The 16,982-nt window shown below is 29.4% G+C and overlaps 1 protein-coding gene across 1 annotated transcript; it reads right to left on the minus strand.

Moving 5' to 3' along the window:
- Window positions 1-5,266: 5,266 nt before the first annotated feature.
- On the minus strand, window positions 5,267-15,380 carry LOC133806499 (MLO protein homolog 1-like). Its single transcript, XM_062244592.1, has 13 exons — window positions 15,255-15,380; window positions 14,791-14,848; window positions 14,420-14,655; window positions 13,907-14,023; window positions 13,049-13,109; window positions 12,610-12,695; window positions 12,396-12,470; window positions 12,226-12,314; window positions 12,052-12,101; window positions 6,748-6,788; window positions 6,405-6,614; window positions 5,808-5,936; window positions 5,267-5,683 (listed from the first exon to the last, which is right to left on the minus strand). Exons 1-13 carry the CDS (start codon window positions 15,378-15,380, stop codon window positions 5,267-5,269), a joined length of 1,695 nt encoding a protein of 564 aa, XP_062100576.1.
- Between the last annotated feature and the right edge of the window lie 1,602 nt (window positions 15,381-16,982).

A 16,982-nucleotide genomic window follows, 5' to 3' on the forward strand; every position in this document is an offset into this window, starting at 1 on the left:
AACCCAAAACCTTTTTTAATAAATATATATATATATTTTCTGTGAAATCGTGACCGTCCATCGAGATATTATCTGATCTGAAGTGATAAGGTAATTTTACAAGTTTTCCTAAAATGTTTCCGTTAAATGGTCACAGTCAGTGATGGTCTTTTTTTTGCTATGCCCACTCACTCAAATACCAAACAACAATTTATGCTTTCATCATTTCCCATCAAATTTATTTTCTTAGAACATTTATTTATATATATATATGATAATTTTTTAAGAGGCGCCTCACTTTAAGTCTACTGGTAGGGTTTTCAATGTTTCTTGACCCGTGAATAGTTTTTTACGCGATTTTTTTTATGACCGTGTATATTGTAGCCATTTAGAGCATTTACAAATTTTCAGAAAATTTCGAATAGTTTATAGTACCAAAAACTAGGTTCAAACATGTTGTTTTCCACGCGCATAAAAAAAATTAGTCACGCGTGCAACAACATGTTTGAACCTAGTTTTCGATACTGTAAACTATTCAGAATTTTTTGAAAATTTACAGAATGCTCTAAATAGCTACAATATACACGGTCATAAAAAAAATCGCACTAAAAACTGTTCACGGATCGAGAAACACTGAGAGCTCCACCGTTAGGGCTTAAAGTGAAGCTCTTATAGGAGAATTCCCATAAATATATATGTATGACAATTTTTCTATAGGAGCTTCTTTAAGCCTTACTGGTGGAGCTCTCAGTGTTTCTCGACCGTGAACAGTTTTCAGCGCGATTTTTTTTATGACCGTGTATAATGATTTAGAGCATCTGCAAATTTTATGAAAATTCTGAATAGTTTACACTAGCGAAAACTAGGTTCAAATATGTTGCTTTCCACGCGCGTAAAAAAAAATTAGTCACGCGTGCAACAAGATGTTTGAATTTAGTTTTCGGTACTGTAAACTATTCGTAATTTTCTGAAAATTTGCAGGATGCTCTAAATAGCTACAATATACACGATCATACAAAAAATCGCGCCGAAAACTGTTCACGAGTCGAGAATACTGAGAGCCCCATCGGTAAGGCTTAAAGTGAAACCCCTATAAGAGAATTCTCTTGTATATATATATATATATTTATATATATTTTGGTGTGAAATTTATACCAAATCAATTTCAATGGGACGGAAAACATGATAACATTATTTTAGTAGAATGTTACAACAACGTCATATCATAATGTAGCAACGCCAAAATGTCTTTTTTACTTTTTTTTTTTTTATGTTTGATATATTAATATTTTATAAATAAATATATAGTTATATTATTTTATTTATAAGATAAAATAATATAATAGTAAAGAATATATTTTTTTAGTGTAAATTTTAATATTATGGTTGTAATGAAAAAAAAAATATGATGCTAAAATTTTACTAATTTAATGTTGAACCAACAACAAAATAACTTTTGTGGCTGGAATTACCCTTATTAAATAAATAATTAACTAACATAAAAAAGTCCTTTCCCCTAATGTTAAATGATTTTTTAAGCGCTTCGTGAATTGGCTTAGCATACCCGCGAGTTAATCTTGTAGCTATTTCATCCTCTAATTTTGAATATATATATAATATTTTGTGCTAATTTTTTATTTATTTAAAAATAATGTATTTGGCATTAAGAAAGGGAAATCAAACTTGAAACTTTTCATTTGTGAGGAGAGGTATAGTAAATTTATCCCCTAGATCTTTTCAATCTTAATCATAATAAATTCACTATTTCAAAATATATATCATTCTCATAAATATATAAATATCATTATTTATTTATTGCTAATTATATATTACTACTATTTAGAGTAATTATATATGTACTCAAATTACATAATTTCATAACAGCAACTAAAAATGATATAATTTCCATATGTAAGTGTTTTTTATAATTGGCTGGTTGGCCTTGAATGGAAGTCCATTTTTATGAAAAAAAAAAACTAAAAATGATATATATATATATATTAAAAGTAATTTCAAAGACATATAAATTAAACATAAAATTTATATAATTAATATTTATAAGTGTGACCATAACATTTTAAATTGTATGGACATGTATAATTTTGATGTATAATTTATATATGTGCTCTTACAATTACTCATATAATAAATAATATTATTTTTTAAAATTTAAATATATAGAAATTATAATAATACAAACTATTTGCAATATTTTATTAATATTTGACTTGATATAAAAAAAATTACATAATTCCAGCAAAAGGGTCACATTTTTTAAGGACATTAATTTGAATTTTTGAAATTTGACCGGCAAATTATGTGAAATAAATTAAGCAAAATCAATAAATTGGCAGACATATTAAATGTAATAAATGCAGTTTTGACTTGGCAAAGATGCTTGGCCTAAAAGCTAACCTAATAACTGCATCTTTATTATTTTATTATTCATACATTTTTGTCCAAAATCATGTGTTAGTTAATAGCAAATACTTTAATAAATTCCTTTTTTTTTTTGCAAAAATATATAATTATAAAGGAAAGTGGACCCTTTCCTTTAATAATAGTATAATACCATTGTAGCCATTGTATTGTTTCCTCTAAAAAAAAAAAAACCCATTTTATTGTTTTTTTTCCTCAATTAATTAGATTAATTAATGATTTTGGATGCCTTTATTATTATTATTATTATTATTAGTATAATTATTTATTTATTTCCTTCTAAACCTTGTTTGCAGGAAGTAGTTGCCAAAAGGCAGAGACAACCGTTTTATGTTGTCCCATTTTGATATTATTATTATTATTATTATAGTCAATTATTCGTATAATATTGTTATATTAAAGTGATATTCAATGCCTTTCCTTTCTTTTTAATTTTATATTATCTTAGTGAGTTTTCCCACCTAATCTCATTTTTGCCATTTTAATATAATGAGAAATAATTAAGAATTAAATCTTTCAATTTTTTATAAAAAACTTCATGAACTAAAAAAAAAAAAAAGAGAAAAAAAACACACACACAATGTAAGATTGGGCCTTAAACATGAAATATAAATTGAAAGAGAAACTAGGGGGCCGAGCTATATCAAATGGGGCTTCACTTTTAGTTGAAGAACAATCGGGCATTTTAGTTTCATTTTAATTTTTTTTTATTTTGTGCTTTTCAATTAATTAAAAGAGTAGTTCAAATCATTTTTAATTATTTGCGGCATAAGTACCTAATGTTTGGGTTTTGTACGCGGCATAGACTCAATGTGTATTTTTAGTGACAATAGTACCCAATGTCAGTAAAAGTGTAATTTCGTCAGCCTCCTCCGTTAGGTCTCCGTTTCGTGATGACTGGACCAACATGTGTCACTTCATGATTGGTCCAGCTCAATAATATTTTAAAAATAATTATGATTTTGACCAATAAAAACGTGACACATGTCTGCCTAATCAGCTCATTAACAGACCTAACGGAGGAGACTGACGGAATTACACTTTTACTGACTTTGGTTACTATTGCCACTAAAAATAAATATTGAGTCTATGCCGCGTATAAAACTCAAACAGTGAGTACTTATGCTGCAATTATCCAAAAAAAAAATAATGGATTTTTTCATAAATATATTCTCTTATGATATTTTTTTATTGATACGGTTTTTTTTTTCTTTCAAAAATATGTTTTTTATAAATAATTTTTTTTGAAAAATACATTTTGGTAGTGAAAATCCGATTAATTTAGTTGATGTTCACTTTTTCCAATAAAGATTTGAGAGTTGATGTGGTTGGTCTAATTGATATGGTTGATGACTGAAATCAGTCGTCTTCAACCTCCAGCCGGGTTAGTTCGAGACTGCCAGAGCCCCATGAAAACCAAAGAAAAACTTTAGTCGTAAAACCTCATTTTTAATGTTTTTTTCGACCTATAAACATTTTAAACATGGTTTTTTTAATGGATTTGATCATTTATTTGAGTTTAAAAACCTCTTAAAATGATAATTAATTTGATTTTTAGTCTCCACTTACTGTTATGGGCATTCGGAGTCCACCATGAAAGGGCATAAGCAAGGCTCTGCAGGTGCCAAGTATGAAGGAGGAGAAGCACTCTAATAACATAAAAATAGAAAATAAAAATATCTTACTAACCATAGAAAAAAAAAACTTTTATATATATAGTATTTGTAAAATTTTCTTTTGAAATCCGTAAGGGATGTAAATATCCCAAAAAATAAATATTTGTTTTTATATATAAATGCGATACTATAGATAAAATTCTCAATTTTTAGTAGTTTAAATAAGTACATGTGGTAATTAATCCTCCTAAAGATCAACTACTTTAACTAACTCTGCCCAAAATAGAAAGTTGGTTAAAAGACTCTTACCGAGTCTTGTTTTAGCTATGATCTAAATAGCTTTACTCCCTTACTTTTGTTTTGTAACTCGTAGTCAAAAATCTTGAGAGAGACAGAGATTAGTAAAGCTTGTTAGAGAGAGAATTAAGTTCTTTGTGATTAAGAACTCTGGGTGTACTCGGGTTTTGGGGGAGAACTGAGACTGTTCTTACATTTGAGTGCTGTGAACTTGAGAGATTCTCTGTCATTAGTATTTGTACAAGTTCAGATTCTTCTTATTGGATTTGAGATGATGATGCTTAACTGGAGTATGGCCAGGGATCAAATTGATCTCTAGGACCGGAACCAGGATAAAAATTATGTGTTGTTCTTTCTTTGATTTCTAGTTTTATATTCTTGCTGATTTGATCTGTTTAAATTTCACTAATTATATCTTTGATGTGTTTGATCAATTAAGTATTTAGATTAATCTGTTTGTTGAATAAATTTCCAACAGTACAAATATGTGAATTTAATTTTATTGTAATTTTGGTTTGATGCCTAGAAAATAAAAAATTGAGTAATGATATGTGCACCTAAAATATGCAACATGACACTAATTTTTTTTTTAAAAAAAGTGGGTTTCATCTAAAATAAATGTGATTGGTTGTTAAAAACTATCGCGTCACTGTATGTAATGTTTTAGACTTTAGTGCACATATCATCACTCTAAAAAAATAGCTTTATCTACAACAATATTGAGAAGAAAAAGAAAACCAAAGAATTAGGTTTGCTTCAAGAGATTCATAATCGTAGCGTACAATCTTGATGAATGTTAATAATATATATGTATAATAAAACATGTTTATAAATGAAATTAATAAATAAAACTAAACTATACAACTAAGAAATTAAGTAACACTACAAGGCATTGTATTAATAAAATCATTGATCATTTTGAAACATTTTTCATTTCAAGACTTATCAAAGGAGAAATCCATGGCATGATGATGTGGTTGTTCTTTGTCTATCTGAGTTGCAAGAGTGGGCTTTTCAATATCTGATAGATCAACATCATCGGACATCATTGTAGGAGAACCGACCAGACCGACTTCAGATTGAGCTTGATCTTGAGTTTGAGAGGAGTTGTAGTAGTAATAATTGTGTTTGGTATGGCTATGAAGCAAATGGAGTGGCGAAGTACCTTGACTTGGTGTGTTTTCACCACTACTCATCATCATATCACCAAACCCTACTGATGAAGAGCCACTCATCATGTCCATTGGGCCTTTTCTCACTCGTTTCTTTCTTGCTATTGCAGCCTTGTGCCATTTCGTTAGAGCCTTTGCTGTTTGCTCCTCAAATATTGTCTTTTTCATATGAGATCCCATCTGTAAATACATGTTACATATATAAATCAATTATAACACTTGAAAAGACTTATTATAACACTTGAAAGGACTTATTATAACACTAGTATAGTATATAGTGATAAGTTTGAGTAGTTTTACTTACTTGTGTTATTAATGAATAGAGCGGGAAAGTTATATAGCTGCAAAGGAATTGTAAGGCTATCCCCAAACACACTCTTATCAGAATTCCTGCTAAGTTTTCGTGGAAGCAAGATGTGATCCCAAACTCGTACTGCATTTTTTTATTTACATAATTAGATTACAAATTCTATTAGGTTTTAGTAATAATGAAAATCAATATTAATAACAATTTGTTATACAAAACTTATCAAAATCAGCACTTCGTTCGATTTTGGTCAAACAACAAAGGTTCTTTTATCTTATTTAAAAAAGTTTGACCGAAATTAAGTAGATAATCAATTTTAACTGATTTTCAAAAACAATAATAGTCAAGTCTAGTCTTTAGATTAAACATAAGAATCAAAAAGTAATATTGTTTTCTTAAGTAGTAATAATATAATAGGCATTGGATTCGGTGTCTTTGTGGTACCCGCGGTCCCACTACATGCCAAGAGTTATACTTTATATGCTAAAAATTATATTATATGTACCAAAAATTATATTTTATGTATCGTTAATTATTATTGATAAGCATGTAAGAAAAATAGTAGATTAGAATAAATAGAATTTGAACACTCACCCATGTCCAGAGGAAATATGCCATTTGAAATGCATTTTCGAATAAAGTGAAATGTATCAAGAGCAAAATCCAGTGGGGGCGATTGAACCAGAAAAACTTGTTGCTTGGCTCTACTATAGGAGCTCCTTTCACAATGGTGGTTCGGTCTTGGATTTCTTGGGCCATCTCCATCACTATCAATTCAAGCTTTGTACCCACTAACAGAACAATCTGATATTACAACAACATAAAAATAAATTAATTAATTACACTTATAATAAATATCCCTATATATATATGCATTAATATCATCACTGATATATAAATTAAATACATATTTAGTAGCTACTAATTAATTTCTTACAATGACCGGTGCAAATGACAACCAGGTGAGCGTATACCATTCTGCACCACACCAAATACATATATCCCAACATTATTATCAATATATCTATTTATATAAATATATATATATTATGGGATGTTCTGCAAAATATTATTTTATGTCATTTTAATCGTGATAATGATTGCTATGTTTGGCAAAATACTAAATTATGTCACTTTGTAAAATGATATTTATCTAAATAAAAAGTTTAAAAATATATTCTTTCTATAACACACTCGACACATTGTCACGTAAGTGTCAAATTTTGAGTAGGTATCGAGTGTCTAAAAGGTGTTGTTTTGTAAAAAGTTTTTAAAAGAAAGTTATTTTGTAAAATGATGTTCAAATAAATATCACTACAAAAAAACATTGGTTATACCGAGAATATGTTCTCGGTAGTTGTATTTTCACAAAGGCGGGTCTTTTTCGCAGGCTGGGAAATTTTTAGTTCCTATACCAAGAATATGTTCTCGGTATAAGTGACTTCTACCGACAACGCATATACCGAGAACAATGAAAATTATTGTCGGTAAAGAATTTTTAGAAAACCGCCAATAATTCACGGTTTTTTGGGGCTTTAAGTGACTCTACCGATGACATGTTGTCGGTAGATGTCATCAATATTATTAAAACTTCTGCAACCCTTCTTCTTCCTCCAATTGCGAGAACAATGCTTTCTCTCTTCTAAAAACCTATTTTTTCTTTGCCTTCTCTCTAAAAAAACCTATAATCTCTCACTAAAAATCTCATCTAACCCCATTTTCAACTCACTCCTTGTTAGATTGTGAGTCTCCATCTTTGATTTTAAGGTATGTGTGGGTTTTCTATGAATTTTTTTAGTTTTTTATGTTTATTTTAATCCGAAATTTATGTTTTTTTTTTTGTTTCTATGAAGGTTTTGGCTTGATTTAATGTGTACAAATACAATTATGAGGTTCACACAACTTCCATTAGTAAGATTTTTCTTTTTTTTTATTGTTTTTTTTAATTTTCACCATTTTTTTATGTGTTTTCCTCCATTTTTTGCAGTTGTCGTACGAACGGCTCTGGCAACCCCCTCCGGCAGCAACTTCGACGAGTCTCAGCCCCTCCGACCCTCCTTAGCCTCGGTTCTGTTGCTGTCTCCACGTTTTGCTCGGTATATATATATATATATTATTTTGTTAATTAAATAATTATAATGAAAATAAGATTTTAGGTTAATAAAAATGTTTGAAAATGTGTTGAATAATTATTAATGGAAATATAATATTTGAGTGTTAATTTTTTAGATTGGGTTAAATAATTTGAGTGTTAGATTATTAGATTGGGTTATTAAAGTTTGATTATTAGAGTGGGTTTTGTTTATTTAAATTGAATTTTGTTATTGTTGTTATTTTTTTTAATCTTAGTGTTGATGAATATTGATACTTTGTTGTTTTTGTTGTTAATTTTTAGTAAAATTATGATATATTGAATAAAAAATTGAATAATTAATAAAATTAAGACTAATAGTTACAAATTACATAGTCGTTTGCAATGTATATGTATTGCTCTGTATATGTTCTGAGACTGGATATTTTTTTATGTACTACTTGTAGTTTTTAAATTTTGGGATAAATGAAAATACAATTGTTATGCTGCCAAATTTTTTATAGAATTAAAAGTACTCAATAAAATTTCTAATTTAATAAATAGTGAATTGATAAGTAAAATAATATATTTTTAATTATGATTAAATAAAATTAACAATGACATTATGCAACCAAATTTTAATAAAAATAAACATTAATCTTGAATATTAATTAAATAAGTAATAAATCCTATAGTAATTAAATAACTTTTAAGACATTATAAAAACAATATTTAATCAAATTTATTTATAAAAACAATATTTAATAAAATTTATTTTTCTTTGGTAATAAGAAATTATTACCAAAGATATGATAGTGTGTTATTATCACCTAGTGATAATTTTTTATTTTATTAGTGTTCATCACAAGAAGCCTTAGACCTGTTCGGAGAGGGTGAGTTATTGAAGACTCTTAAATTTGCCTCTCTCTGAATTAGGACACACACACAAATTGATTGTAAGTTTGATAATAAGTGCTATGTGTAGTGCTACACTCATACAATGTCGATCGACAAGAGCTAGATTAATTTGACAGATCGATTACCTGATAAGTATGAAGCTGGTGTGATGGATTTTCTTCAGAGAGCTAGGCAGTGCATTGACTGAAGGGGATTGGTGAAATGTCCGTGTAGGAGGTGTGTCAACGTTAAATTTCAGACGATCGATGTATTAGAAAATCATCTCTTTGTAAATGGTTTTCTTCGAAAATATACCAATTGGCATTGGCATGGAGAGGATGAAATAATACCAATGGGGAAAGTGATAGATCAAAATGATGAAAATGAAATGATGGATATTCTCAATGATGTTATGCAAAATGACAATGACGAATATGAAGAGAATAAGCGCGATCAAGAGATACCTACAACAGACTACAGGGGTGGGCAACATTATAACGATTTGTTTGCTAAGATCGAGGCTCTATTATTCCCTGGGTGTCAAAATTACACATCATTGAATTTTCTAGTGAAGTTGATGCATTTCAACGTGTTGGGCAAAATTCCCAACAAAATTTTTGATGGAATACTGGAGTTGTTACATGATGCATTTTCAGCCCCAGATAAGCTTCCAAAATCGCATTATGCAGCGAAAAGGTTGTTGCGTAAACTTGGATTGAGCTACGAGTCAATCCATGTCTGCAAGCATATGATTGCACACTGTTTTGGAAAGAACATGCTGGAAAAAGCAAATGTCCTGTTTGTGGGGAGGAGGTGGGTGGACAAGAACACTAAGGGAAAGAAAGTGCCTCATAAAGTGGATGCGTTATTTTCCGTTAACTCCTAGGTTAATGCGAAAATATGCATCGAGGCACATTGCTCAACATATGAGATGACATCACGAGCAACGTATAAAAGAAGGTGGTGTATTGCGTCATCCTGCTGATGGGAAAGCTTGGAAGGACTTTGACCGAAATAATCTAGCGTTTGCAATGGAACCTAGGAATATGCGTCTTGGATTGGCTGCAGATGGATTCAATCCCTTCGGTAACATGAGTCTTTCTTATAGTATGTGGCTAGTTGTGTTGACGAAATATAACTTGCCACCATGGTTGTGCATGAGATAAACTAATTTCATGTTGAGCTTATTAATTCCGGGATCTCATTCGCCAGGAAAAGATTTTGATGTTTTCTTAAGATCATTAATTGTTGAGTTAAAAGAATTATGGGTGACCGATGTACAAACTCGAGATGTAGTCGATGGTAGTTTCTTCACTCTTCGAGCAGCTTTGATGTGGACTATAAACGATTACCCAGCAAGGAGTAGCCTTTCTGGATGGACTGGCCAAGGTTATCATGCTTGCTCTACATGCAATGTGGCAACACTATCTATTTGTTTACAAAAGAATGTTGCTTTTTATGGCCATAAACATTTTTTACCAATCAAACATGCTATTAGAAGGGACAAGAAGACATATGGTGTTGTTGAAAAAAGACTACCACCAAAGTCATTAACCATGCAAGATATGTTCACACAAATGAGTTTTATACTCTATTCACTTCTTGGTAAGCATGTAAGATATGGTGGCCAAAAAAGAAAGCGTACAAAAGAGCAAGTAGGTTGGCGGAAAAAAAAATATTTTTTGAGCTCCCATATTGAGCCAACATAATGTACGACACAATCTAGATGTCATGCATGTTGAGAAAAATGTATGCAATAATTTAGTAGGCACAATAATTGGGCTGAAGAATCAGACCAAAGATACAGTTAGTGTCAAAGTAGACTTGGAGAAGATGAAGATGAGACCAGAGTTACAACTGAAGAAGTTGAATGGTCGGATACAAAAGCCCGCGACCAAGTTCACTTTCACTGTTGAAGATCGCCAAAAGTTTTTTCGATTTCTTAAATTAGTGAAGTTTCCAAATGATTTTTCATCTAACCTAAGGAAGAATGTGATTGATAATGACAATAAGATCATTGGTTTGAAATCGCATGATTGTCACATCATTATGCAACGCTTTTTGCCAGTTTCTGTGCATGCATTCCTAGAGAAATCGATTAGTACAACTATTATTGAGTTATGCACTTTCTTCAAGCTCGCTTTTTTAAAAATATGTACGTGACAGCGCAATTTAGAGACTGGGAAACTTGAGTTGATCCCGGATAGCTGGATGGATACTCACCATAAATCAGGCACAGGGTGGGTGACAGAAATAGCCAAAAAAACCTGGGTATGTTAAGTTTTTCTAAACATTTTTCAAATTCTTAATTATTTGTTTACAATATATAGTTACATTATATATTGTATCATAGGATGAATTGCGTGCATATCGCGACACACAGCAGACACAGACAACTGATACTGAGAGTTCCACACCAGTTTCGAGTGCGCCTGAAGATGATGACTTGTCTTTGGTACAAACTGTCTTCGGAAAACGACGTGGTGACCAGAAAGGATATGGATGTATCCTTAACATAAGGGACCGAACTTCATTTACTATTGATTCTCCACAAACTAGAGATGACTGAGATTAGAGAGTGTGTTCGACAATTAGAGGAGCACATCCGGACTCATTGTATCACCCCGGGATCTCAATGTGCTCCACCACCACCTGATGATCTCGATGTTGGAGCACCGAGTCAATAGGACTTATGTATGAGTTTTATTATTATGGACTATTACATTTTTATGTTTAGGACAACTCTTTATTTTGTTTGAGCAAACGTACTCTTATGTTTTTATTTATATGTTTAATGTAAGGGTTTTAATTTTAATCTATTGTTTTATATTGATTTCAAATTAAATCAATAAATAAATATATAAATGAATAAACATTGCACATATAAAAAAATCTCGGTTCAGTCTATACCGAGGACAGTGTCCTCGGCATAGCCCATCCAAATGACAAAATTAGACAGGTTTTACCGACGATATTGCCAACTCTATATCGAGAACTATCATCATCGGTACAACCTCTACCGAGAACTATCGTCCTCGGTACAACCTATACCGAGAACATATTCAATGTCCTTGGTAGAAGTTTTCCTCTACCGACGAGAATGTATCGAGAACATGTCATCGATAGAAGTTGTACCGAGAACATTCGGTCTTCTACCGACGACTTTTGTTCTCGGTATAGCCCTTGTATTTTGTAGTGTATTTATTTTTATAGTTAATAACTATGTACTAATATGTATGAGAGAGAGAGAGAGAGAGAGAGAGAGATATTTACTGTAAACATTTAGAAGCAAGAAGACAACGGCAAAGATCCATAGTGGTATGCTGCAAAAAAATATATATATAAAAATGTAATACTTTTCTTAATTGATTATTACAATTTTTAATATAATTTATGAACAAAGATTCTCACAAATAATATAAGAGAGAGAGAGAGAGAGAAACCTACCTAATACCAACGACCATTTTAAAATCATCTTCCATGGATCTCTTTATGTACTTACAGAAGTCAAATTTTGTATTTGGAGCAAAATGAGCCTGCAAGTATTATTATTATTATTATTAACACAAAATTAAATAAAAAGAGAGTGTGAATTAATTAATTAATTAATTACTAACGTTTATAAATCCATGACGCATTGTCATATAGTCCACTTTTGTTACTGAATTAAAGAATTGTCTGAAGAAGGCCACCTGCATATATATATATATATATATATATATTTTTTTTTTTTTCAAAACTCAGATATTATAATAAAAAAATAATGTAAAAATTAATTAAAGAAAATAAAAAAAGAGTTTTAATTTTATGTGATCGAGATCGAGTACTTACAATCCATCTAATTCCAGGTGTTTTAGAAAGACCAGAATGGCGTTTCACAAACGATGTTTGACGAGTAAACCTGAATCTCTCAGGATCTAACAAAATTAATTAACAACACTCATTAATTCATTATTATTAGGATATCTCTAGTAATATATTTTGAAAATTAACGAGTTTTAAAAACAATAACAATTAAATTCTTATTATTTACTTTTTTTTTTCAATATATATATATGGAGTTTTTTTTTTGGATGTATAATATAATGGGGAAATACTCATAAACTTATATTAGTTGTCTTAATTTTTAAAATTCAGAGACATAATTATCAAAAATATATATAAAGCTAGAATTTCAATTATAGCAAAAATTATACAACTATTTATGCTATAATTAAAAACCTCTAAATAATAAGTAGAATATATATATAAATTATAAAAGGAAAATTACCATTTGTAAATTGATACTCGAATGAGGATGTTTCCGATTCCCAAACCTTCCATTTCTTCATCTGGTCGATTAATACTAAATATTAATATATTATTTATTTCTAATTATATTAAACGAGGGAAATTATTGGTTAGTAATTGTTTTTAATCATATTTTTAGTATTTTTGGTACATTAATAAATTGCAACTCTACAGAGGTTTCTCACAAATTTTCAAGAAATAATTTGATACACACATTTATAAATATCAAAATAAGCACGTATACAATAATTATTGTTTGAATTCTAATTTTATCATCTTAAATTATTCATAATTTACTAAAAAATTATTGGACGTACAACTTATTTATGTACTAAAAGTACCTATAAGTAGAGATTAAAATTAAAAAAGTTATATTGTGTTGATTTAGTTAACAGCTAGCAAAAACTATGACTATATTAATTAGAGTAAAGATATGTGCACAAAAAATATGCACAAAAACATTACATATAGTGACGTGTCAATGCTTTTTAAAACAACGAGTCTCAATTTTAATAAATGTGATTGGCTAGGCCAAACTGTCACATCACTGTGTGTAATGTTTGAGTGTATATTTTGGGTGCACATATCATTACTCAAACATTACACACAGTGATGTGACAGTTTAACAAAGCCAATCAAATTTATTAAAACTGGAACCCACTATTTTAAAAAGCAGTGACACGTCACTGTATGTAATGTTTGAGTATATATTTTAGGTGCAAATATCATTACTTATATTAATTATTAGTAAACTCTAAACATATAATTAACAATATTTAATATATATTTATATTATAAACTATTTTTTTTAGATGAATTTGTTATATTATAAACTTACTTTGGCCTTTCCGAGTGCGATGGTAAAAACGCTGTAGAGAACATGAAACACTGCAAGGACAAATATGAATATATGCAATTGGTGCACTCCTGTATATGTAATCAATGGAACTTTCCCCTAAAATTGACAATAAACAAACATTGATATTTTATATACTTTAGAATAAATGGGGAAAATAGATTCTTTATAATGTCATTTTGCAAAATATGTATATCTTTTTTATAAAATAAGTAAATAATTAACCTTCTAAACAAGGTATTAAGAATCTAAGCAAGATGTTAAAATTTTAAGACAAAATGTCAAGTACGTCTGAACGTCATTTTGTAAAATATTATAAAAATATTATTTTACCAAACACTTTTATAGTTTATTATAAATATATATTTTTTTGTAAAGTAACATTCTCGACAAATGTCGGAAATGCTACTTTACAAAAAAAAATATTATATATAAATAAAGTAAAAAAATTTATATATTTTGCTAAAATTAGGCTAGTTTTGTCTTAGTTATTACATATTTGGAGCAATAGTCATCTTTGTTAGTGGATGCCAAAGCTCTACGCCATATAAGCTGTTCATATTCAGCATCATAAGACAGCAATTTTCTTCTGTCATCACCACCATCTGCTCTGACCTTTGTAAACTTACATGGAAGCATCACATCTCCCAACTTTGCAGGAATGCATATTTTTGAAATATATTGTGTTCCCACAGTCAATAGTAGAGATATAAACCCTAGCAGCATTAGTTCTGTCCTTGCAAAAAAATATGGATAATAAATTAATAATAACCCAATTATATATTTATTTATAGGGAGACATATATATATATACTACCATATCCTATATATATGTATAGTATTAGACAAAATTAGTTTGATTATACCAGCTTTAATTTTCTCCAGAGCTTCAACCATGGCCTTCTTATTTCGCTTATGGAATAGCTGTGCATTACAAAAAAAAAGGTATATTAGTGCGTAATAACAATGTAATCATTACCAAAAACCAGAATTTAAACGTCGGGCAAAAAACGTCAACTTTTTTTTTAAATTATCGTCCATATTTTATGAGTGCATGAGACGTCGAACTCGCGTCTCATGCAACCAGCAAGATTAGGCTCAAGAGATGCCATATCATTTTCAAAAAATATATATGTTTTATTTAAAAATAAAATCAAAATTTTTAAAAAATTTAGAGAATTACTTGAAGAACAAAATATTAAATTTTGTATCGGTCCCCAAAAACTTTCTTGTATGACGAGTTAAGAAGTCGTACATTGATGTTTAACAGAAGTACGTCGCATGTTAAATTTGTAGTAGTAGTAGTAGTGGGTAAGATGAGTAAGTATACCTTTCCAAGAGAATTAATTGCATGCTCTATAAGGACAGAAATGATAACAAAAACAGCACAAACAAGAGCCACAGCCCATGTTGGTGTCTCTTGAAGAGTCCTTTCTCCCGGACCACCAGCAGCCATGCCTGCCCTAGCTACCCCTGCTTGATCTCCTATAATATTACCTTATATGTATATGTATATATACACTTATTTTTTTGATGATCAATTGCTTTTTTATAGCTAGTATCACAGTTTGGGAACTTGGGTTTTGATCAGTTTATTATGAGGAGAGGAGAGAATAACTAAATATGCTTAGAATTAATAAGTACTGATAAGTTTGGAATAAGAGAACAATATGTGAATAATATATATATATATATATATATATATCGCGTTGTGTATGGTATAATAGTGTTGTGGTTTTTGTGATTGTCTTATAATTGATGTCTTTTGTGTAATGGGACCAAATGCATGCATTATTACTAGACAATAATATCATATATATATATATATATATATGGGCCGGCTAATTCCATTGTAGCCACATCCGACATAATATTTAGTACCTTAATTTGTAATAGATTTCTACAATAACAACACTTTAGCATTCAACTTTTAAAACAGAGTATAATTAGAAGATTTAGAAACACAAGTATTATTAATTCTCTATAATATATATTAATTGTGTTTTTTATTAGTTGTTGATGAAGGTGAACGGTTCATTAGAAGATCTAATTAAACACATAAATCTTTCACTAATATTAAGTATATATAACTCCTTTCCCATTGCCCTTTTATTCTCATATGTACTCTATCGATTGCAATTGCTAATCTCATAGGTTCATTTTAATATAGTTCTCTCTCTCTCTCTCTATATATATATATATATATGACTTTGGACTGGTATTTTTGTTCAAGATATTTTATACAAAATAATATAATTATATATATGTAAAATTATACAAATATAACATAATTTTATATTACTTATAAATAAATTACATAATATTATATATTGTATATTTGTTCTAGGACAAATAGTAATTTTTCTCCCTGAACTATAGGTTTTGTAGAATTTTGCCCCCTAAATTATTTTTTGTGCCAAAAAAACTCCTTGATGAACTATGAAAATCATTGCTAACATGTCTTTTTTGTTACAAATTGTTCATTTTTTAAGCAATTTGTTATGCAGCCACATGTCACATGCATAGTTACAGTACGATAGTCTATTTAGCTAACTAAAATTAGCCAAAATCGAGTTTATTAACGTTAAATATACAAAAATTAGTTCTAAAAATGCACATACATATTTTTAAAATTTATCATTATATCACTATGTATGTATGTATTTGTCTGTTTGGATTATCGAATCCTACCACATTAGCGCAACATTAGTACTTCATGAGCAAATTGTTTTTAAAAATGAACGAAATACAATATAAGAGTCACATTTACAATAGTTACTATAATTCAAGGGGGATTTTTGTCACGAAAAAAATTTCAGGGACAAAAATCTATAAAAGCCATATTTTAGGGGGAAATTTCCAATTTGCCCTTTATTCTATAATACAACGATTTCGAAGGGGACTTCATCCTATACATGTCAAAAGTTGATATTATATATTTGCAAATCATATATATCAAAAGATTTTCTTGTCTTTTTATAATTACTTCGATAAATCTTATGATGAGATCTTCACTTTATTTAGTTGTTGGAATTAAGTTGATGAGAGAATATTTATG

This window comes from Humulus lupulus, chromosome X (assembly GCF_963169125.1).
Source record: "Humulus lupulus chromosome X, drHumLupu1.1, whole genome shotgun sequence".
In the NCBI taxonomy this organism is placed as follows: domain Eukaryota; kingdom Viridiplantae; phylum Streptophyta; class Magnoliopsida; order Rosales; family Cannabaceae; genus Humulus; species Humulus lupulus.